At 35.7% G+C, this 22546-nt stretch overlaps 1 protein-coding gene across 9 annotated transcripts; it reads left to right on the top strand.

Annotated features, from left to right (window-relative positions):
• The first annotated feature begins 143 nt into the window (after window positions 1-143).
• Window positions 144-22194, top strand: MBIP (MAP3K12 binding inhibitory protein 1). 9 transcript variants are annotated; one of them, XR_005790829.1, is made up of 10 exons: window positions 144-317; window positions 4103-4222; window positions 6024-6248; window positions 6338-6434; window positions 9425-9490; window positions 9719-9871; window positions 13477-13574; window positions 17155-17299; window positions 20187-20225; window positions 21488-21547. XR_005790829.1 is itself a non-coding variant. In XM_040476962.1 (9 exons), the coding sequence occupies exons 1-9, from the start codon at window positions 189-191 to the stop codon at window positions 21593-21595; spliced, it is 1032 nt and encodes a 343-aa protein (XP_040332896.1). In that variant the 5' UTR covers window positions 144-188; the 3' UTR covers window positions 21596-22194. The 9 variants fall into 9 exon arrangements, 8 of the variants coding, with proteins under 8 accessions (XP_040332896.1, XP_040332898.1, XP_040332903.1 ...); XM_040476962.1 differs by lacking the exon at window positions 17155-17299 and having other exon boundaries at window positions 21491-22194; XM_040476961.1 differs by lacking the exon at window positions 17155-17299 and having other exon boundaries at window positions 145-317; window positions 21488-22194.
• Window positions 22195-22546: the final 352 nt, after the last annotated feature.

The following is a 22546-nucleotide window of genomic DNA, read 5'->3' as shown; positions in this document are numbered from 1 at the left end:
CTCGGTGTGACGCTATAGCTGCACCTGATTGGTGCACGGGCTTGTCAGTCACAACGAGAGAATGGGTCCTCGAAAGCCGAGTCTAAATGAGACGCTGTGTTTTTACGTCATCTCCCAGAGACGAAAGCGGGAGGGGGTGGGTTTGTGAGCACAACTCGGTGGTGGCGGGGGTAGCCTGTGAAGGTGTCATGGCTGCTGTCGCTGAGCTTAGTCGCTCCAGCAGTGGTGACAGGAGTTTGGAACGGAGCTGCAGCCCTAATCTCTCCCAAGAGGTGCTCTGCGAAATCTTTCGCTCTCTGCATAGCCTGGTGGGACAAGTGAGTGGTGGTCTGTGGGAGTAGGGGTATGGGAACTATCCGGCCCCTCCCCCCTTTTTTCCTCTAGCGGAGGCGGGGAGCCGAGGACGCGGCCGGGATCCGTCCTGAGTAACTGAGGCCGGAGGAGGAGCCCGAGCCCAGCAGCCTACGGTCGGAGCGAGGATGGCCGTAAGGACTTAGTTCAGGATGGGTTGCAGACTAGATTTCCTTGCAACTCTTCTCCCCAAGAGTGAGAGAGGAGAGTGTAAGTGGAAAACCCGGCTCCGAGAATATGTTTGGAGAGAATGAATGTGTAAAAAGCTGTGTAGGTTGGGAAGGCGCCTGGCGCGTAGGACTCTCTTTCCTTCAGTCCATTCATTATTGAAATTGATAGGCTAGTGCGGCCTGAGAGTTTTGGAAAAGAGCTCTCAGCCTTTTTTGAGTGATTTGCTGTAATGAGTCACTTGGTTTTCTTTCTTTTTTTCCTTCTGGTCGTTGTGTGCATCTCTTACCCTTTCATACAAGGAGGAAAATAAAAGGAATTAATCTAAATACTTCTTGCATAAAGTTGGATGAGTTAGCCACGGTTGACAACAGTTTGCATCGGGAACTGTTGTTTAATCGTCATTTAATTATTAACTAACTTAACTGACTAATAAATAACCTCTGCAGATATATCATAATAAATTGGGCTTAAATAAAAGTACTCCCTACACTCTATTACAATTAAGTGACTATTTCGTTTCATGAAGTAAAATGCAAAGCATATTTTAAATGAGAAACACTTGAAAATACGTTTGTTTGCTTTTAAAAAGGAAATCTTTTCTCATATTTTAGATGGAATATTTTCTAGCTCTAAATGTTTGTTGTGGGGTTGGTACTAGTGCGGGTAGCAGACTTTTGTGTCGAAGATAATGTTATCTTCCTTTATAAAAATGGATCATTTGTCTGATTGGTAAAACATTATTTTAAAAAGCCGTGAGTAGATAGAGAATACATTTTTTTAAAAGTATTTCAGTATTTAAAAGAAATTCTAACATGTCGCGACTTGCAAAAAGTACTACTCCAAGTTGAACATTAGTTTGGTGTAATGGAACAGTTATTAATAGAATCTGATAAAAGTTATAACTTTTGAACTCAATTGTTTGCCACGGACTTACTAAAAAAATTTTAAAGACTGGGGGACATAAATATTTTAGTCTTATCACCGAAGACCTGTACTGGTTTAACAGTTTAAGAATGTTTTATGACATTGGAATTGTAAGGTTTATTTATATTTAAATGTCAGGATGAAAAAAGTTTTTGCTCATCTATAATTTACATAAGGTTTTTTTTTAGTGATGAGATATTTTTTAAAGTAACATTAAGAAATAATTTAAACATTTCTTTTGAAATATTTTGCATACTGAATTTTTACAACTCATTTAAAAAATTTAAACATTCAGATATTCTGACGGTACAAATAGAGATGTGATTAAAGTTTACTTATGTCACTTGTCAAAAATGTTAAGAGTAAATATTTGGCGAGTTTACATGACACAGTGAAGGGACCATCTAGACAAGTGTCAAAAAGTAAATCCTTGTCTCATCAATTAAATGCTAACTATTTTTTACAATGCTAACCATTTTGATATTACTCTTTATGTTTTGAGATGTATTCTTTAAAGATAAGCATGAAAGCCACAATACTTATCAAATTGCTCCTGGAGGAAATCACTATTTACTTTTGCAACAAGTTTGCAGGCTGCATTTTTAATTATAAGTTTCAAAAAAAATGTCAATATGCCTAATTTCATTCTGCATAGTATCATTATATTGTTGGCTCTCCTCAGTAAGAAACAAAATTGAATGTTAAAAAGTATTTTCTATCCCAGATTTCAGATTTACTGATTTTAACCTTCTTGCTTGCCTCTCCATGGCCCATTTTACCAAGCTGAAGCATTATTTATTGTTAGCTTGGAGTTTCATATTAATTTAAGTTTTTACTGAAAATGCATATTTGTATAGGCCATATTAATATCGAACTAATACATTTTTGAGTGAATGGTTTACAATAACAAGTTCTGTAGGGTAAAAATGCATAGAACTCGTATTACTAATAGGGAATTTGTTAAGTAAACAGTTGGATATATTGGGATAATTTTATTTATTTATTTATTTTTATTGGGATAATTTTAAAGTTAATTTGTATCATGTGGTTTTCTTGAAAGACCAAATATTTTTAATTGTGCTTGGAAGGCTTACATAATCATGCTGAATTGAAAGGAGAATATGATCCCAACATTAAGATTTATTTTCTATAAGTTATTTTCTCTAGAAAATTTGATGCTTTGCTTTGGTTGAGGATTTATCTGTGTTATCCCTAAACTCTATTATAACTAGTGTTTAGGGATAACTCTCTTATGAATAACACATAAATTTATTATCAACTATAGATCTCTTACAGGACTGTAGAAGTACAGTAATAGTTTACTTCCATACGTAAGTTGTTGTCTAATGAAATTTTTACAGGCATTAAATAATATAAACTAAGATTAATGCAGTAATCTTAATGTAAAACCTTAGTTAACATAAACTAACCTTTGCCAATGCAGTCTATACAAAACTTCTATTTCTTTATACGTATCTAATATGGACCTTAAATGTTTCTTGTCTCATGCAAAGGGTGGGGGTGGTAAATTTTTGTCATATAGTATTCATTGAGTATAGTGCCTTTTTGGTAACTTTGGGTCTCTGGTTCTTTATTCAGTGATTCATCTTTTTGTTTTATTATAATCACAACTCATAACATCTGTATTTGAACTAATGTAACACTTGCCTTTATTTTGTACAAAATAGGACTTTTAATAAATGGTTTCTGAAAAAATAATTCTACGATGCAGCATATCTTTATAGTATGCTATAAACACATGTCCCTAGAAAAGTTTATTATGGTTCACTTTTATTTACTTAAGAGCCTAAATATGGAAGCTTTCCTTCTAAAATTTTCACTAATTTTGATACTAATTTTATATTCGGGTTCTTGGTAGTTTTCTGTATATAATTTTATTCTAACAGGTCACACATAGCCAACTTATAAGAAGTTTTATATGATAAGCCCTCACACAATACTAGAAAATACTATTTAACCAAAGATTTGGCCAGTGTTGTGGAAAAGTTTTTGTTTTTCACTTCAGATTCCACAGCTAAGTAATTGTTTTTTTTATTTGAAGTAAATAAACATGCTGCAGTTTGTCCCTAGATTTTATAATATGTATGAATAATCTTGAGTTTTAAATTATTTTAAAAATTGGTTAAAGTTGAAAATGATAAAAATGTGATTCAGAAAACATCAGAGTAATGATGTATGCCAGTTATGTTTTTATGTACATATTTAACAAAAAGAAATGTTTATATCAGAACTTGCATAAATGTACCTGCCCCTTCTGTTTAATGTTCTGAGCTAGAAGTACTGAAAAGGGCAAGTCTTTCTTGCCTCTCATCCAAAGGTTTTAGATAATGAAGTATCAAAAAAAGCCTTATCTTTCCATCTTTCCTGGACAGTTTCATCTGTGAGATGGTCCCATTACACAGACCCAAGAATAAAATTAGAATGAGATGTCATTGTGATTTTTTTCTATAAAAATTGCACCTTTCTTGGCCTTTTAAAATGGTAACTAGGTAGAGCATTTTAATGTATCATTAAAAACCTGATAACTTTGAGCTAAATAGGCATGTTACTCTAAAGAAATATTATTTTTGTGACATCCCATATATTCAGCTTAATCGTGTAATTTTTGTGATGTCGCTGGTTTGCCCCTTTGAAGCTTAACCTCAGAGATGATGTGGTGAAAATTACAATCGATTGGAACAAGCTCCAGAGCCTCTCGGCATTCCAGCCCACTTTGATCTTTAGTGCACTTGAACAACATGTTTTATATTTACAGGTAAATTTCTTGTTAAAAATGTTAATTCAGTATTGAGAATAGAAATTAATTGCAGTTAAATTATAAGCTAGAGTATTTGTCAGGTCCATCTTAACACTGTATTAATAGTGTTATCAGTAAAAGGTTACTTCAGCCAGATTAGATCTAAATCCGTTCATTTCCATAGTGATCTGGACAGTCTCAGGAATATAGTCCAATAGGCCAATGTGGCTATGAAGACTGAATGAATGCAATTCTATTCAATTCTAGACTTGTGCCGAAAATTCAATACAGTAGCATCTATGGTGGGTTATAATTAAGCAATAAGACACGGCAGGTGTGTGTCATGCTATGATAATGATTCCATGCCTTGGGTGAGTTTGGAGGCTCATGGAGTGCTTTCAGTGGTTCAAGAAGTGGCATTATCCCAGCATGACACATCCTGGAGTGTCTATTGCAATTAAACAGTTTCAGCATACTTTTTAAAAAGAAAGTAATTTCTGTGACATTAATGTCTCATCTTAGTAAGTAGCCAGTCACTATTTTATCTTTTCTTTTTCTTAACAGTTTGAAATAATTCATCCCTTATATTAGAAGTCAACATTGAATTATTTATAATAGTATTGCTATATTTTATAATATTTCAGTTTAATAACTAGTTATTTGCTAGTTTCCAGCTGAACATCTCTGCAGTTATAACTGATGTTAAGTTTGCAGTTTATCTCTAATCAAAGTATATAATATGAAGTGTCAAAAGGTAAGTGGAAGAACTGTTTGGATTGGTCATTTTATTGCTATTAGGATGTTATAAGGTTTCAGAAGAATAGTTGGTATATAGTAAACAACAGAAGCAAAATTATAGGTATGAAAAAATAACTGGAACATTGACCAGTACTGGTGTGTTTTGATTAATGGAGTAAACATTAATTCTCAACCCTCTGTTCAGTGACTATGGGAAATTTTAACTCTGTTTCATATTGAAATAGTTAACCCTAAGATTAAAGGACAGAAATAATGCGTTGTAGAACTCAATTGAGGTCTGATTGTTGGGGGGTGGAGGGTGGAATTAGTGGTATAATTTACATTATACAATAGGGTTTTTTTGTTTTTTGTTTTTTGTTTTTTAATTCCCTCCAGTATAGTGAATGATAGGCATATCTCTTTTCAGCTATGGAACTTGGGAGTTTTTACTTTCTTTTTAAAAATTTAATTTCGTGACCCAAGAAGGTACCTTGCCATGTCAGGAAAAGCCTGAGTGTTCACTCAGCATAACACCTATATATTTCATATCTATGCTGTCTCATTCACTTTGGCCAACTGCAGTTTCAAGTGGAGAATCTCCAGTGATACAGTGATAATGCAGGGCTTTGCTGAGTGAGAGCACTGGCTCTCATGTTAAGGAGGAAAAATACTAAGCCTTAGTGTTCTGAGGAGGCATTTGAATGACATGTTAATTAAGTGGCATTGGTGCCAGAGGCTGAGGCTTTGATTTGGCACAAAATAAAAGATGAGTGACAGAATGATTCCCTCAAAGAAAATTTTAAATTTCCTCAGGTTTGTTTTCTTTCTTTCTTTCTTTCTTTCTTTCTTTCTTTCTTTCTTTCTTTCTTTCAAACAGATTTATAGCAAATGATAATGGTCACAATAGCAGAGAACAGCAAACACATGTGATCAGATCTATGTATCCTGATATGCCAACTTTTTATATTTTGTTTGATATTAAATATTGCATTTACTTAGCAGAAATTTATATAAATATATTAAATGTGTAATTAATTTTGATTAGTTTGAACCTCTGCAGATGGAATTGTGTTTTTCTCAGCCTTTTTTAGCAAAACTTCAGCCTCTGATTAAAGAGGAGAATACAACTGTTGTTGGAGGGACAGAAAAAACAGAAATGGGGAATAAGAATGAAGTAAATGCCAAATTTCCCATTAGTGACCTACAAGAGGAAGAAAAGCACAAAGATTGTGATTTAGGAGATGTGAAAAAGACACAGATCCATGTTGATCCAGAAGTAGTTCAAATAAAGGCTGGAAAAGCAGAAGTAAGAAGTTTTGGTTTTTGGGGGGGGGGGTATTATTTTTTAAAATCTTATGCTTGAATTGTTAAAACATGCATACTTATTGTTTGTAGATTGACAGACGAATATCTGCATTTATTGAAAGAAAGCAAGCTGAAATCAATGAAAACAACGTGAGGGAATTTTGCAATGTTATTGATTGTAATCAAGGTAACTACCTCGAAGAAGTTAATTTTCATAGGATTTTAAGCACAGTTTTTACAGTTGCTCTGATTTTTCATTTGTTTTTAAAAATGAATAACATGGGGCGCCTGGGTGGCGCAGTCGGTTAAGCGTCCGACTTCAGCCAGGTCACGATCTCGCACTACGTGAGTTCGAGCCCCGCATCAGGCTCTGGGCTGATGGCTCGGAGCCTGGAGCCTGTTTCGGATTCTGTGTCTCCCTCTCTCTCTGCCCCTCCCCCGTTCATGCTCTGTCTCTCTCTGTCCCAAAAATAATAAACGTTAAAAAAAAAAAAATTTAAAAATGAATAACATTAAACCAGTTTATTTCACAGGTTTATTTAGAAGCTAAGGCAGCAGAATTTCTTTCTGTTTAATAATACACTACATTGCAAAAACAGGTTTCATTTTAGTTATGCAAAGATCAAATGCTACACACAAGGGCTACCACAGGTGAAGATTCTTTTAAATTTCCTTTAGAAATGAAGATGAAGTGTGGGTGGCAGTGTTGCTTAGTCTCCCAAGAAGGAACTAAGCTATATAAATTTCAAGCCTGTAAATGTACTTTTGAAATTATGATGTTAATACATAAAGTGAACTTAGTAAAGTTAATACTCCTCAAGAGGGAGCAGTTTTCTCACTACTCATGAGCTGTTTGAAATGTTTTCTGTCACGATAAAAAAAATTGTCATGAAGACTGTGGTGTCTTATGCTTTCTTCCTTTCTCTCACAGTGCATGCATTTGCTGTTCTTTTTATCAGATTCTCCTTTTCCTTTCCACTTGGTGCTATAGTATATTTACAAATCTGCAGGTATGCTGCAGTATACAAAATATTGCAAAGCACTGGCATAGATCTTACTCAGGCATCATAGTAATAATCAGAACAAGTAGTTCTTAGAAAAAATTATGGAGAAGAGTTCCTAATTGGAATGAACATTTTTCTTGTTGCCTCTACCATCTCTTAGCTAATTATTATGAGTACAGAATTGTGAGATGAACCTAGAATTGACACTTACATTGGTATACTGATTCTCTTAATAATGAAATAATACAGGCTCAAGTGGGTCCTGAATTCAGCCTTTTCTGCTATTAACATTATACATGCATATCTCTAGACTTAGTAAATTTTCCTGTTAGCTTTTCAGAACAGGTGCAATAGTGGCAAAATCTCAGGTATTGCAATCCATCCAACTGCAAGCAACCCATGAGAAAGGGTTTGTTGAGGGAACAAGCACATGTGTCACTAATGTTATTCCTCTGTTCTCCCTGCTAACTCTATTATTATAAACCACCAGGGGATAGAAATTGACAAGAATTGAAATGCTCAGCAGGATTCCTTGGCCCATTCAATCCCTTGCTGGCTCAAAACAGTGCTAGCAAGAATTGCTGTGAAGAGTGGCTAGCACTCATACATTCACTATCTTCACACCATGCTGAATTTCTCACTGATGGGTCAGTTAATCTATATACATGGAATATAACTCTGGAATGGATGATAGCTTCTTTTTTTAACCCTTAGCCCCATGAAATGTTAGAAAAAGAATGGAGAAGTGATGGCCCTTTGAACGTATATTGAGGTATCTCAAAAAAAAAAAAAAAAAGGAAAGAAAAAGAAAATGATTCTGTTTACTATCTATATAAAAGGTAAATTTAGAATATTCACATAATTTAATTTGTCAGCAGAACTGTTAAGGAAACTCAGACTGAAAAAATATGAATGTATTATAATGTGTTCGTGTATTCCTTTGATACCTGTCAATCTGACTGAAACAAAAAATTTTTTTTTTTGAAAATCAGTTTCCATAGGGAAAAAAAGAATTTTCCCTCAATATCTCTTTTACCATCTATTTTTTATTATAAGGGGAAATTTTCAGGAAATTTACTGCAGTGCATGGCTTAATGTCATTTTAAGTGTAATTTCATAATTGACACATTTATGTTTCAAATTTATTCATGTTAGGTTAACATTATTCCAGTTTTCCCCTGGGTTTGTAATTAATTTTTGATACCTAATTTGAGAAAAAAAAAAGAAAGCTATGCCTTTCAGCTTAGAAAAAAATTGGAACAAATTTTTACAACTTATTTTTCCTAAAATTGTACCTTTAGACAGGAACAGTCTGGAAAGAGATAGATAGCTTTTGGGATTCTGAAATTAAAATGTGTTAAATGTATAATTAATCCTTTTTATTAGATGATTGCTAATTTGACCAATAAGTAATATCAAAATGCTGTATTTTTTTAAAAGGCATTTCGGTAAAAGTAATGAGTTCTATTTATTTCTGTGATGAAATAAAGGGAATAAAGTCTCTTTGGCTTAAAATTAAAATGTTTTCTATAATATATAAAGTATTTTCTCCAAAGGTCCAGATGGTTTGGGTGGATATTGGTATTTGTTAAAAAATTATATTAAATTATGCCACTGAATGCTGAGGACTTTTCTTTCTATAAATGTAAAAATTAGGTACGATTAAAGCTTATAAATTTTAGAGGGTAAAGGTCACTAAGTTTTATCCTGAATAAGATGGTAATTTAATTACTGTTATTTGAAATGATAATTCTTTTATTAGTAGCATGTTAATATGAATTATTGGAAGTTTATCAAAATCTCATATAGTTGAAGTTAAGAATATATTTAAACTTTTTTTTTTCAATATATGAAATTTATTGTCAAATTGGTTTCCATACAACACCCAGTGCTCATCCCAAAAGGTGCCCTCCTCAATACCCATCACCCACCCTCTCCTCCCTCCCACCCCCCATCAACCCTCAGTTTGTTCTCAGTTTTTAAGAGTCTGTTATGCTTTGGCTCTCTCCCACTCTAACCTCTTTTTTTTTTTCCTTCCCCTCCCCCATGGGTTTCTGTTAAGTTTCTCAGTATCCACATAAGAGTGAAAACATGGTATCTGTCTTTCTTTGTATGGCTTATTTCACTTAGCAAGGAATATATTTAAACTTATACTCATCTGAATTCTCCTTAGAAAACAGTTGTGCAAGAACTGATGCCATTTTTACTCCTTACCCGGGATTTAAAAGTCATGTAAAAGGTAAGTATCCACTACATATCTTCATCACTGACAGAAGTTTATTCTCAATTATAAACAAAATGGAATAGAAATCACCTTCCTATCTAAATTTTGTTTATTTTAAAACACAAAAAAAGTCTTGCCTTCATACTTGGGTTGGTTAGATGGTCTTTATAAAGTACTGTTAGGGAGATAGAATATCTGACTTTGGAGCGTATTAAATTTACATTTCAAAGTTTCTTAATTTAGTTTCTAGAGTTGTGAATACATATGGACCACAGACTAGACCTGAAGGAATTCAAGGGTCAGGTCATAAACCTAACAGCATGCTCCGAGATTGTGGTAATCAGGCTGTAGAAGAACGACTACAAAATATTGAGGCTCACTTGCGATTGCAGACGGGTAAGCAGAGTGCTGGGCAGTGCCCTAACAAGGTACCTTTGCAAGTAGTTAAACTACACAATTTATTGAGTCACAGAATTTTCATTGAGCACTTGCCACGTACAAAACATGCTTCTGGTTGGTATGAAAATGAACAAAGCATAGTCTCTACTCTCAAGGAATCTACAGTTCATGTGTTCAGGTTCTCCCTCCTCTTGCACTTCTCACCAATTTGAGACTGTTAGTAGAAAGGGAACAGATTCCAAATAGATCCTGACACTCTCAGTTTATTAAAGTCATGGCTGAAAATTAATGTAGTCTTTTTCCTGCCACCAGTGTCATAACTTAACCACGACTATCACCCACTGTGCTAGGTACCAAGTATTGATAAATGTGATCCTAGTCCCCAAAGATCTTTCAGTGAGGAGAAGCATATAACTAAGTAAATACCATAGGGGAAATGAACTAACATTTATTGAATAATACTAAGTGCCAGTCACTCAAAGTATTATACATGTCAACTCACCTAATATTTAACAGTACCTTTGTGAGGTGTTGGTGCTGTTATTGTCAGATGAAGAAACTGAGTTCAGAGAGCTCAAGCAACAGTCCCAAGGTAGTAATGACAACTCGAAATCAAACCTCAGTCTTAACTGGCTGTAAAGCCAGTCTCCCTTCTCATTTAGTCACCAGATAACTGTTGATTCTGTCTTCTGAATATCTCTCAAACCTACCCACTTCTGTCTACTTCCACAGCTGCTTCTCTAGTTGAAGTCGCTGTTCTCTGCCTGAGACGGATGGAAGGATATTTGCTGGTTGCTTGCCACTAGTCTTTTTTCTCTTCTTCCTCAAGACCAAATCTGGACCAATGGCCAAACTGCTTTTTCTGAAGCTCAAATCTGATCTTGCTGCTCCCCAGTTAAAAATTCTTTAATGGTTTCCTGTTGGCCTTACATGCATACCAAACTTAGTACTTATATATTCATTCCACAAATAGGTATTAAGTTCCTACTGTAAGCCAGGTACTGTTCTAGGCACTGAGAATACATGTAAACAAAAATTCTGGTAATAAATTATATGCTACACAAGAAGAGCTACAGAGAAAAGCAGGTTGACCAAGAGAAGAGAAAGGAGCTTAGGATGGGAGGGGATTATAATTTTAAATAGCACGATGTACTCCTACAGTTCCAGCCCCCTCTGGGCTTCCCAGCTCCTACTCATTTTGCTGTCCTTAGGGCCTTTACCAAGGCTTTTTCTTATGCCCATGCTTTCCCCTCCTGATCCCAGACTGTTATGGATTGCCCTTTCATGTAGTCTCAGTAGCACGTGGTACTCCCTGCCCTCCTTTACAGCAGTTAGCACAGTTGTGTTTGTTTAATATCTATGTCCCTTGCTAGATAGTAAGGTCTGTGAGAGCAAACTGTCTGCCATGTTCATTACTTTGTGCTTAGCGCAGTGTCTGGCAAAAAACGGGTATTCAAGAGGTTTTTAAATGAACGATTGCTCATTTCCCTTTTCAGATGTATGCAAAATACAGTGGGCACAAAGTTAGTGTCAGAACTCTCAGGAGAAATCAAGAGATGGTATCCCTGGTGAAGTGTTATTTGCATCCTTGAAGGATTAGCAGGAATTTGTCAGCAGGCAGGAGCAAATTATTCCAAAAAGAGGGAACACCGTGTGCAAAAAGTACTGAGGCACAAAAATATGGTTAGGGAATTTCTGAGTCCAGTCTAGCTGGAGTATTTGCCGGATAGAAATAGAAGATAGAAGATGAGAAGGAGTAAATCTTTTAGGGTAATAAGAGATTAGCATTAAATGTTAACCCCTCCCCCAGAAGTAAATTCATTTAAAAAAACAACTAGATAAAAGGATTGATTGGCTTATTAAGTCTAATAGTATCAAGAAGTTAATTATGAAAAGTATCTGTTGAGTGCCTACTATGTGCCAAGTACTATTTTAGACACAAGGGGGACTGAAATGATATAGCTGCGGTCCTTAGCTTCAAGAACTTCACAGTCTGGGAGAAAGAATAATGCTGAAGTGGAATGTTACAGGGGCTATGAAGGAAGGACATGGTGGGGCACAAGGAGCCTCCATATGAAGAGAGGCAGTGCTTCACTGATTCAGTGAAGTTTGAACTGACTCTTGAAAGATACAGAGGTGAGGCAGAGGACATTCTAGGTAAAGGGGGCAGCAAGAGCAAAGTCAGTTGAATAAGTTATTCATTTTGCTGTATTCAAGAGCAAGAACAACCAAGATCCTAAGATAAAAAAATTCTGAAAAAAGAAACCCATTTCTAGAGTTTTCATACTTCAACAAAAGTTGATACTTTTGATAGAAAATTGCCTGTATGCTTTAATTGCATAATGATTATCTAATTATATATTCGTTCAGTCTGTAAATACTGAGCACCTGTTTGTGAACTGATGATTCCTAGGTTTGTGCAGTGCACAAGCTGCACAGCCATACCAATGAACACAACAAAATTTTGCCCTCCTGGAGCTCACATAAAAGTGGAGAAACAGGCAATAAAACAAAATATATGGACTGTAGTAGTAATATATGGAGGTGGTAGTAATGGTTTGGAATAAAATAAGGGAAAGAATAGGGAGTGTGTCTGTGGGGAGGTTTAGCGTTGGTATTTTTTAAAGGGTGGTCAGAGAAGTCCTTCCTGATAAGGTAACTTTTGAGCCCAGACCTAAAGTTGGTGAAAGAAAGCTTTGTGTAGGGAACCACAGGTGCTAAAGCTGTGAGAGTATTTGGCCTACTCAAATAACAGAAAAAAAGGAACCAAATGGCTAGAATGATAAAGGTGTGGGGAGAATGTCCAAATTGTTTAGGACCTTATATACTACTGTAGAGGCTCTGGTTTTTAGTCTGAGTGAGATGCAAAGGTATTGGAAGGTTTTGAGCAGAGAAATGACACTATCTGACTTACGTTTTAAAAAGATCATTGCTGTGTTGAGAACAGACTGGGAGCAAGGCAGAAACAAGAAGTCCAGTTTGGAGGTTGTGGTAATCCAGACAGAGATGGTGGGGGTGTAGACAAAATGGTCACATTGATGTACTGAGAAATAAAAGGATTTGGGATATAATCATAACATTGAAATTTGAGTAACTTTAACTTATCTTCCCCCTCCACAGAAAGTTTGTTAGGAATTATGATGAAGCTCCTAAACATTCTTTTAGGTTAAAGGGGAAAATGTGGCATGTAGGGAGAAATATAACTTGAAAGTGATAAAGACATTGCAATCACCAAATTGAACTGTCTGTGGTCCCCATGCATTTTTCTCCTCACAAGTAACTATCAAAATCTGTCAGAAGTACAAATTGTCCGATACAGGAACTATTCAGTAGCATGTAATAAATTTAACATATAACAAATCTTCTAGAAATATAGGAAGCATAAATGGGGCTTGGGGAGAGGTGTAATATAATATATCCCACAGTGTATAACATAAAAATATGAGCTAAGGATTTCATTTTATTTTACTCTTGTTCGTTATCTTCTGAGGCTTAAATATTTCCCATTCCTCTGCACAAGTTTCTCTGCATAGTATTTTAAGAATAAATATTGTAAGAAGAATTATTCAATAGAATCTCAGAATTTTTTTAAATGTATTTAGGTGGTCCAGTGCCAAGAGACATTTATCAGAGAATTAAAAAACTTGAGGATAAAATCCTTGAATTGGAAGGCATCTCTCCTGAATATTTTCATTCTGTAGTAAGTATAAGTGTCTTTAAAAAAATAAATATTTTATTTTATGATGCTTCATCATATAACAAACAATTCACTCATTTATCTGCTATATGTGAAACACTGGTGGGTTGTTTGTTTTTTTTTTAATGTTGAGAGAGAGAAAGAGAGAGAACACGTGCGAGCACGTGAGAGGGGAGGGGCAGAGAGCAGGGGTGACACCAAATCCAAAGCAGGCTCCACATTGTCAGCACAGAGCCCGACGCAGAGCTCGAACTCATGAACCGTGATCATGACCTGAGCCAAAGTCTGACACATAGCCAGCTGGGCCACCCAGGTGCCCCATGTGAAACACTGTTTTAGTAATTCAAAGATAGAGGTGCCTGGGTGTCTCAGTCAGTTAAGTGTCCGACTTCGGCTCAGGTCATGATCTCACAGTTTGTGACTTTGAGCCCCACATCGGGCTCTGTGCTGACAGCTCGGAGCCCGGAGCCTGCTTCAGATTCTGTGTCTCCTTCTCTATCTGCCCCTCCCCAACTTGTGCTCTGTCTCTCCATGTCTCTCAAAAAATAAATAAACGTAAAAAAAATAATAATAATTCAAAGATAAACATAGTCATATGTAGGGAATTACCTACTTTTTAAAAAATTATGATTTTGAATTTTGTATTTAGACTCATAATTTTTTTTAAAGGGGTAGTTTTATTAAACATTACCCAAATTCTCAAACTTCAGCCATTTTCATGGCATAATATATCAGCCTATGTAGTTGTCAATCCTGTCACTTACGAAAATGCTATCTTATAGAACAAAGGCTTCCTCTGGGACCCTGCTCTGTCAGTTATACTTTCTGTCTGTTTAATCCCTCACTGTCCAGACTCCTTCCCTCAGCTCATACATGTTTACATTTCTCCTCCATACTAAACAAACAAACACCTCAATCTGCCACCCTTTTTCTTTAGCTTAACCACCAAACTTTTTGAAAGACTAGTCAATGCTTGTCTAATTCCTCAACTCTGGCACTTATTTATTCATTCATTCATTTTTACCCTTTTTTCCAAGGACTTTAAGAAACGGTGTTGTACTGATAAGTCTCTTTTTGTCACATCAGCAGGTTTCAGACAAGTGACCCTGAGTTCACTGTGTTATTTTACTCAGTCTTCTGGGGTGATTATACATACACCTGCCTTTTCTGAGGTTTTATTTTGTTTTTGTTTTTTTTCTTTTTCTCTTTTTTAAAGCAGTGTCATATTAGAACTTTTCACCTAAAAGTGAACAAAATGTCATCTAAAAGTGAACAAAATGTTTTAATTTACTAAATTTTTAGTGAAAATTTTACTAAAACTCCTGGGTCAGAAAAACTATGTAAAATAACTCATATTAGCATGAATCATTTATAAGTCACTGGTGAAAATATATTTAAAATTATTTTAGGTAAACCAGCAATTTTTCCAAAGTGGTGAATTAGGTATTCAAGTAAGGTAAAGAAAAGAAGTATTTCCAGATGAAGAAGGCAGGTTTATATAACAAAAGTGAACAATGAAGCTTAAAGATCAAGAATTTAGAGAAAGAGTTTTAGTGATTTATTTCCCTCAAATGTAAAATAAGGTTTATTGAAGTTCTAAAGACTGAAGCAAGGATTAAATGAGGTAATACCAGTCAAGCACTTAGCACACTGTCCAGCATGTGGTAAAAACCTCAGTAACTCTGCATTTACTTAGTTTCAGAAACCAGCTATGAATACACTGCGTCATATGTAAACTGTGGATAAGTCATACAATTCCTTTAGCCTTCAGTTGTCTAATTTAGAAAATTTCTTGGTTATATTACATAATTGCAAAGGTTTTTCCACTTTTAGGGTTGTTCTTTGAATGTATCTTCCTAGAAAACTTGATGAAGATTTTATGCTTTTTCCTAAAACAGTCTGCCATAAGTTTTTTTTCTCCATTCAAGTTGCCTTCATTAAGTAATTCCTAGGCAGATTATTTTTCTAGTTCAATTTCATACTTTGTTAATATAGCTCTTGTTAACAACAGAACTGATCTTAACAGAGAATATCGTAGTATTGAATGCCTCCAGAGAGACCTTGCTCCATCATTATTCTCTTTCTTTTTGATTTATAAAGCTTAACATCTACCTGTTACTGAACTTGATTAACAAAAGAACAAGCCCTTCAAATCATAATCTTGTTTTGGGGATGTCTTATACACAAGATAGAATGTTTAGACTGTTTTGGTTAAAGAGGTAGACTAGTCAGATTGTAGAGGACCTTAAATACCATACCCAGAAGTCTAAAGCATTTAAAGTTTAAATGCTATTGAAAGCATTTGAGCAGGGAAGAGACTTGTGCAAGTTACTCAGAAGATTTATCTAATACTCTGCGAGATAAATGAAAAGGGAGAGACCAAGAATAAGGAGACATTATTATACTAGCTTAGATATGAAGTGAGATTCTGAACTAAGGACAAGAGAGTGTGAATAGAAAAGATTAATGCAAGAGGCATAGAGCAAGGGTGAGTCAATTTTCTGGTTGGAAAAATTATACTATCATTGATAGAAATAAGAAAATCTGGAGGGGGAGTTATTTTGGGAGGAAATGTGAATTTAAAGTCATATCAGGATATGCAGATAAAAACATCAGGTAAACTTTTCAAGAGTAGGACTTATACTTCAAATAATTGGGAAAGTCTGTAGAGGTGATAATTAAAACACAGAATGGGTAAAAGAACACTGGGATTGTCAGAGGCCTTAAGTCTGAAACTTGGTGACAACTTTAGGAGCAGGAAGCATTATACATGCAAACAGGATTGGCCTGTATGTGTTAGGTTGCCATACTTGTGATAAAACTAGTACTCTAAAAATATATTTCCAGATATGTTAAACAATATATATTTGATTAGAAGGATCACTTCTGGATTAGTATTACAAATGACAAGTCCAAATTAATAGTGAGCTACAAGGAAGGACAAAACACTGAAAAGGTTTAAACATTCAGATTAACTCTATCATTAAGGCCTATAAATAAACATGGCATAGGCCCAATGGCACAGGCACTCACCCCTCCTAAACAGAATGAATGTGCCATCTCTGGGAGCCACACTCTTCACTTAAAGTAGGTCCGGCTCTAGGAACATCTGTGGACATGGGCAGAGTTAAAACACATACCCTGTAGAGGACATATACTCATCACTCTCACCATCCTCATGCTGGGAGTACACATATAGAAATCACGTATTTCTACATATCTTTCAAAAGTGTATAGAAAAGAGTACAAACGCTGTACAGTCTTCTAGCTTCTAAAGTTAGTAAGGGAGGGGTGCCTGTGGCTTAGTCAGTTGAGTGACTGACTTCTGCTTGGGTCATGTTTTCATAGTTCGTGAGTCTGAGCCCCATGTAGGTCTCTGCACTGACAGCGAGGAGCCTGCTTTGGAATCTGTCTCCCTGTCTCTTTCTGCCCCTCTTCTGCTCATGTGCATTCTCTCTCAAAAATAAATAAACATAAAATAAACTTAGTAAGGGAAAATTGAGCCCATTATATTTCTTATGGATTGAATTTTTATAGAAACTGAATTCTGAACTCTGAGAATATTTATCTGTGTTTATTCCAGATTTACATGTAGATGAATTCTAAACACAGGGAAGACTCATAGTTGAACAGAGATTGGTTATCATGGGTAACATTGAAGCACAGCATATGAAAAGGGAAAAGCTAACGGAAAAAAGATATAAATTGCATTTGGTTCAGGAACAAAAGTAAGTTACGTAAAGTTCTCTTCAGTTATGAAACAGACATAAAACTCCAAAACAATGTATATAAAGCAGGAATTACAACAAAGATTAGTGTTTTGTTTTACCTTTTAAAGTAATAGTTCTAAAGGTCTTGATTCTTCACATTCAACATGATAAGATTTGAATGGGATAATGTTTTAAAATTTTTAAGGGCATCCCTTAATAGACATTTAAAAGATAAAATCCTTATTAGTATTTCCAAAGAATTATTACTGATTTTAAATTTTGACCCTTGAAACCGCAAATATAACATGCTTCACAAATATATTTTTATAGCATTGTTCATTTTACAGCACTTACCACTTACATGTTTACACATCTGTTTTTTACACTATATTTTGAACCTCTGAAGGGCAGGAACTGTGTCTTGTTCATCTTTGAACACATAGACCATAGTAGGCATTGAATAAATGTGTGAATGGATAGGGTTTGGCTGCTAGTTCATTACTGGACTTTTGAAGGTGTGTTACCTTTGTTCCAAAGACTAGGTGGATCCTGAACCTTGTCTGTAATGGTAACTCCTGGTTCTGAAGGTAAGTATAGGAAGAAGGGAGTCAACTTCATGTGCATAGGCCATGTACGTGTGAAAGTGTGTCATGGGCCTGAAGCGTGAGGTAGTAACTGGATCTGTCTAGAAAATAAAACTTCAAACAAACACATTTTGGAGGGCCTTGAAGGTCACACTAACCAGTTTGCAATTCTGGTGTCACTGGTGCACAATTAAGTTTTTGAGAAAGAGAAACTTGTTCCTATCTGGTGGCATTATGAAGTTTGAGTTAGAGATTAGAGTCCAGAAAGATAGTTTAGGAAATAGATCATTGTCCACACCAAAAAGAAATCTGAATCACGGTAGTGGGATGGGACCACAATGGAAGAAATACTTAAGACCCTACACCTAAACTAAGCCCCCAAAACCACATTTTACTGTTTTTAAGTTACTGAATCTGATGTCCTTATTCTCCTCATTCTGATACTTCTCACTTTGGTTTTGTGATATAATAATAATCTGATTGCTCAATGACATGGAAACTGTCAATATTTTAATAGACTAAACTGTTAGGAAGACAAGGGGAAGTATATTTTAATCAGTGTGTAAAAAGGCACCCCTTGGGAAGGTAGAAGACTGAGGAGTCATCTGACCAAAATTAAACCTTAAGCCCTTACCTGCCTATGGGCCCCATCACAGGTATCCAGCTTAGTTTGGCAAAGGAAGAAACCTGTTTATATAAACACCTTTCCCCCCATATTTAATAATTATAGTACTTCGGGGCACTTGGATAGCTTAGTTGGTTAAGTGTCCGACTTTAGCTCAGGTCTTGATCTCACAGTTCATGGGTTTGAGCCCCAAGTCGGGCTCTGTGCTGACAGCTTCAGATTCTGTCTCCTTCTCTCTATGCCCCTCTCCTGTTCATACTCTGTATCTCACTAAAAAATAAATAAACATTAAAAAAAAAAACAATTACAACACTTCATGATTTCCCACTTACTGTAACTACTGATAAAGAAGCATACCTCAGTATTCTTTGAAACAGCTTTTGACACAAAGGAAAATGAAAGTTTTTACCTTTTATTCTAAATCTTAGTGGTCAGAAATATTCGTGAGAAATTTTTGCCACCTACATTGACAGTTTCTTTGTCAAATATACCGATATACTAATTTGCCATTCAGAAGCTTATGGTTCTGTGAAACTAAGAAAATCTAGAAATTCATTTGGCCAAGGTTTAAAAGGCTCAGCAGCATGTCAGTGAGAATGTTGTCAGCTTAAGTAATAGAGATTTAAACTTAAATTGGCTTGAACAGCATGGAAATTATCTTACAAAGTAGGAAGTTCAATGGTAGTACACTCTTCAGGGTTAATTGGTTCTTGGGCTAAATCATGGTTGTCAAAGAATTGGGCTCTTTCCCCCTCAGCTCTGCTTGGTATTGGCTTTTCCCCCAGTGGCAGATTGCAAGACAGCTACTTTCAGGTGTCCTATTCAGACATAGCAGTGTCCAGAGGAACTGCCTCTTTTGAAGGCTTTCTCTTAGAAGTGAGAAAGCTTTTTCCAGAAGCTCTCTCCCGAGTCTCCAGCAAACCTCTTCTTACTCATTGGCCACAACTGGGCCCATGTCCATTCTAGTCGCTGACAAGACCAGTGGGATACGATCAGCATTCCCGAGTCCTATAGAGGAGCAGTGGGTAGCTGCTTGTACAGACAACCAGTGATCATCAGAGTCAACCAAGGATGTGTGTGTTTTCACCTGGTACTCCAAATTCTGTTTTCCTCTATTGCTTCACTTGTTCAGTATCCTGAAAGGCTAAGAAAGGAAACTAAGTAGAGAAAGTCCCCACAGCATCTCCTTCCATAATTATTCCCCCTCATTAGAAGCTGGGAATTAATGGGAATGTGTGTGTAGCCAGGGAGGAGCATGTTGCTTTGATGTTACTACTATATAGTTTTGTTTTTTTTTTTTAAGTTTATTTACTTATTTTGAGAACACAGAGAGTGCTAGCAGAGGAGGAGTAGAAAGAGAGAGGGAGAGAGAGAATCCCAGGCAGGCTCCTTGCTGTCAGCACAGAGTCCAACTCGGGGCTTGATCTGAGCATTGAGATCATGACCTGAGCAGAAATCACGAGTCAGATGCTTAACCGACTGAGCCACCCAGGCACCCTATTACTATATACTTTTAAGATCATCTTTTAGAGAGTATCTTCCAAGATACAAGGACGCAGATATTAGTGGCAGATAGTGCTTGATGAGTTCTGTGGGCTTTGTTTCTGCCAGGGTTCTCTGTGTTGTGTTCAGTATTCTATAAAGGAAAATTGTTTATATTTTCTAAGCATTGATTACTTGCTTTCTTTTTATCTAGAGCTTTTCCGGAAAAAGAAGAAAAGTACAACCACCTCAAGTAAGTTACTGAATTCTCATGTGGCTTCTGAAATAGTTGGATAAATTTTATGCCTCTCATCAATAAAAGTTTCTACACTGGTTGTTTTTAGATCATACCCTGGGATTCAAGATTGAAAAAAAAAGGGGGCAGCATAAATTAATGAACTTGAGTTAAATAATTTTATTTCAAGGGTAAGGAATGATTCATATGAGTCATATAAATGTGAAAGTATCTAGCTGTTAATTGTGGCAGAATGTATCAATTACCAAATGCAGAAAAATAATAAATGCTAGGTAATTTAAATCCCCCCCCCATCTCAGGAACCCCAAGATTAAGAGCCCTATGCTCTACAGACTGAGACAGCCAGGCACCCCACCCGCCCCTCCCCCTTTTGCTGACCCTACTAATTAGCAGCATCTAAATCCAAAAAGGATGTTTGGCAGAGGTTGACTTCAGCCTACCACTGTCCACAGTCCTACTATATTAATTAGTTGAATCTTAATTAGTGAGGTTCTCATAGCTGTTAATGGTAGTAATGTAAATTTAAAGTTGGAGAAAACTTAAAAAAATTTTTTGGTTTATTTTTGAAGAATAGTTTTCTACTTATTTTTTTTTTTGTAAAATTTTGAATAAATTTCTGAGAGCATCCGTGTTCTCCAGGAGAGGTAGTTGCTTGCAGTTGATCCATCAAAAGAGAATTTCTAGCAGTTAAGCTAATCCTAAAGTTTAATTTTTTTACTGTGAGAATAGTCAATTAAAGGAAAAGTTTTTACAATCCTTTCAAAGTGAGAGTAGTCAGTTAAAGAAAAGTTTTTACAATCCTTTAGAAGTATCCAGGAGAGCTTCCTCATTAGGAAAGAGAAAAAAAGTATGAAATATTTTAAGCCTTGTTATTTTCTGCCTATCTGATATAGCCAACATAAATAGTTCAATTTAAGAATTATTCTTATGGGGGCACCTGGGTCGTGCAGTCGGTTCAGCATCCGACTCTTGGTTTTGAGTGAGGTCATGATCTCACGGTTCAAGAATTCGAGGCCCTTGTCAGGCTTTGCTCTGATAGCACAGAGCTTGCTCCTCCTGTCTCTGCCCTCACTCATGTGTCTGCGCTCTCTTTCTCTCTCTCAAAATAATAATAATAATAATAAAAACATTTAAAAATTACTCTTATGAAGGAAAAAAAAGACATTTACTGTATTGTCAGTATTTCTAGTTCATTTAGCCCTTTATCTGCATTAAGATACTTCAGAGTCTTATTCAGCAATTTCTATTCTTGTTTACAGCAGAATTATTCACTGGCTGAACTTGATGAAAAAATTAGTGCCCTCAGACAAGCCCTGCTCAGAAAATCAAGAGAAGCAGACTCCATGGCTACCCACCACCTTCCATGAAAAACTCCTCTCATTCTTGTCATTTTACTTTTTTTATATACATGTAACTTACAGTGCAATTAATTAAGTGGATATGTGTTTATCAATGTAACTTTCCTTCTCTGAAATCAAGGTTCTTTTCATGAGAGTCTGGCCTGCAGCAGGTCATCTGCAGATATTCCAGTGAAGTTTGAAATGGTTATAAGGTGTGGAAAATAGCATTGTCGGAACGTGTCCCCTTCTGTTCTAAAGGAGATATTTTGGAAACCGAAAAACTTAATTTCAAAGCACATCTTTTTGTGTGTGTGTACATGCCACAGAAAGGATGATTTATTTTGAATAGTGATATTTAAAAGGACTTTATATTTGTAACATCAGTGTTAACCAGTTTTTTTGTTTAAATCAGTACTTTGTACGTAATAGGCAAGAATTTACCAACTGAAATGAATTTTAAATGAATGCATACTTTTTTTCCCAAATGCCAACTTTAATGTAAATAAACAGTAGACTCTACCTTTATCCCCTTACTGTGTGACCTTTAGCAAATTAATCTCTTTGTATCTTAATTTCTTTATCTGTAAAATGGCATTGATAATAATAAAACCTACGGTTGTCATGAATAGGTGAGATCATGCATATACAGCTTTTGAAACTGGCCCAAGGGCAGTGCTCAGTAAATGTTAGCTATTATTCCAGTATAAAACCAAGTCTGTCTTTGAAAGTGTTTAGATGTTACAAATAGTCCCTCTCTCTTGACAGCCTCACTTTTTTACAGTGTCCCAGTTATGTTAGGCAGCATATGTATTTCTATAGTTGCAAATTAATCATTGAAAAGATGCAGCTACAGTCAACGAGCAGATGTTTAGGTCAAGAATTGTTTTGGTTGCAAGAATCAAATCTACCTAAAATAGCTTGTAAATAGGAAATTGTTGAATCAAAAAAATCTGGAATTTAATTATAACAAGTATAGCT

The sequence above is a fragment of the Herpailurus yagouaroundi genome, unplaced genomic scaffold (genome assembly GCF_014898765.1).
Source record: "Herpailurus yagouaroundi ecotype Mexico unplaced genomic scaffold, PumYag 141, whole genome shotgun sequence".
Taxonomy (NCBI): domain Eukaryota; kingdom Metazoa; phylum Chordata; class Mammalia; order Carnivora; family Felidae; genus Herpailurus; species Herpailurus yagouaroundi.
The sequence above is the reverse complement of the archived record's forward strand: the minus strand, read 5'-3'. Positions and strand labels throughout refer to the sequence as shown.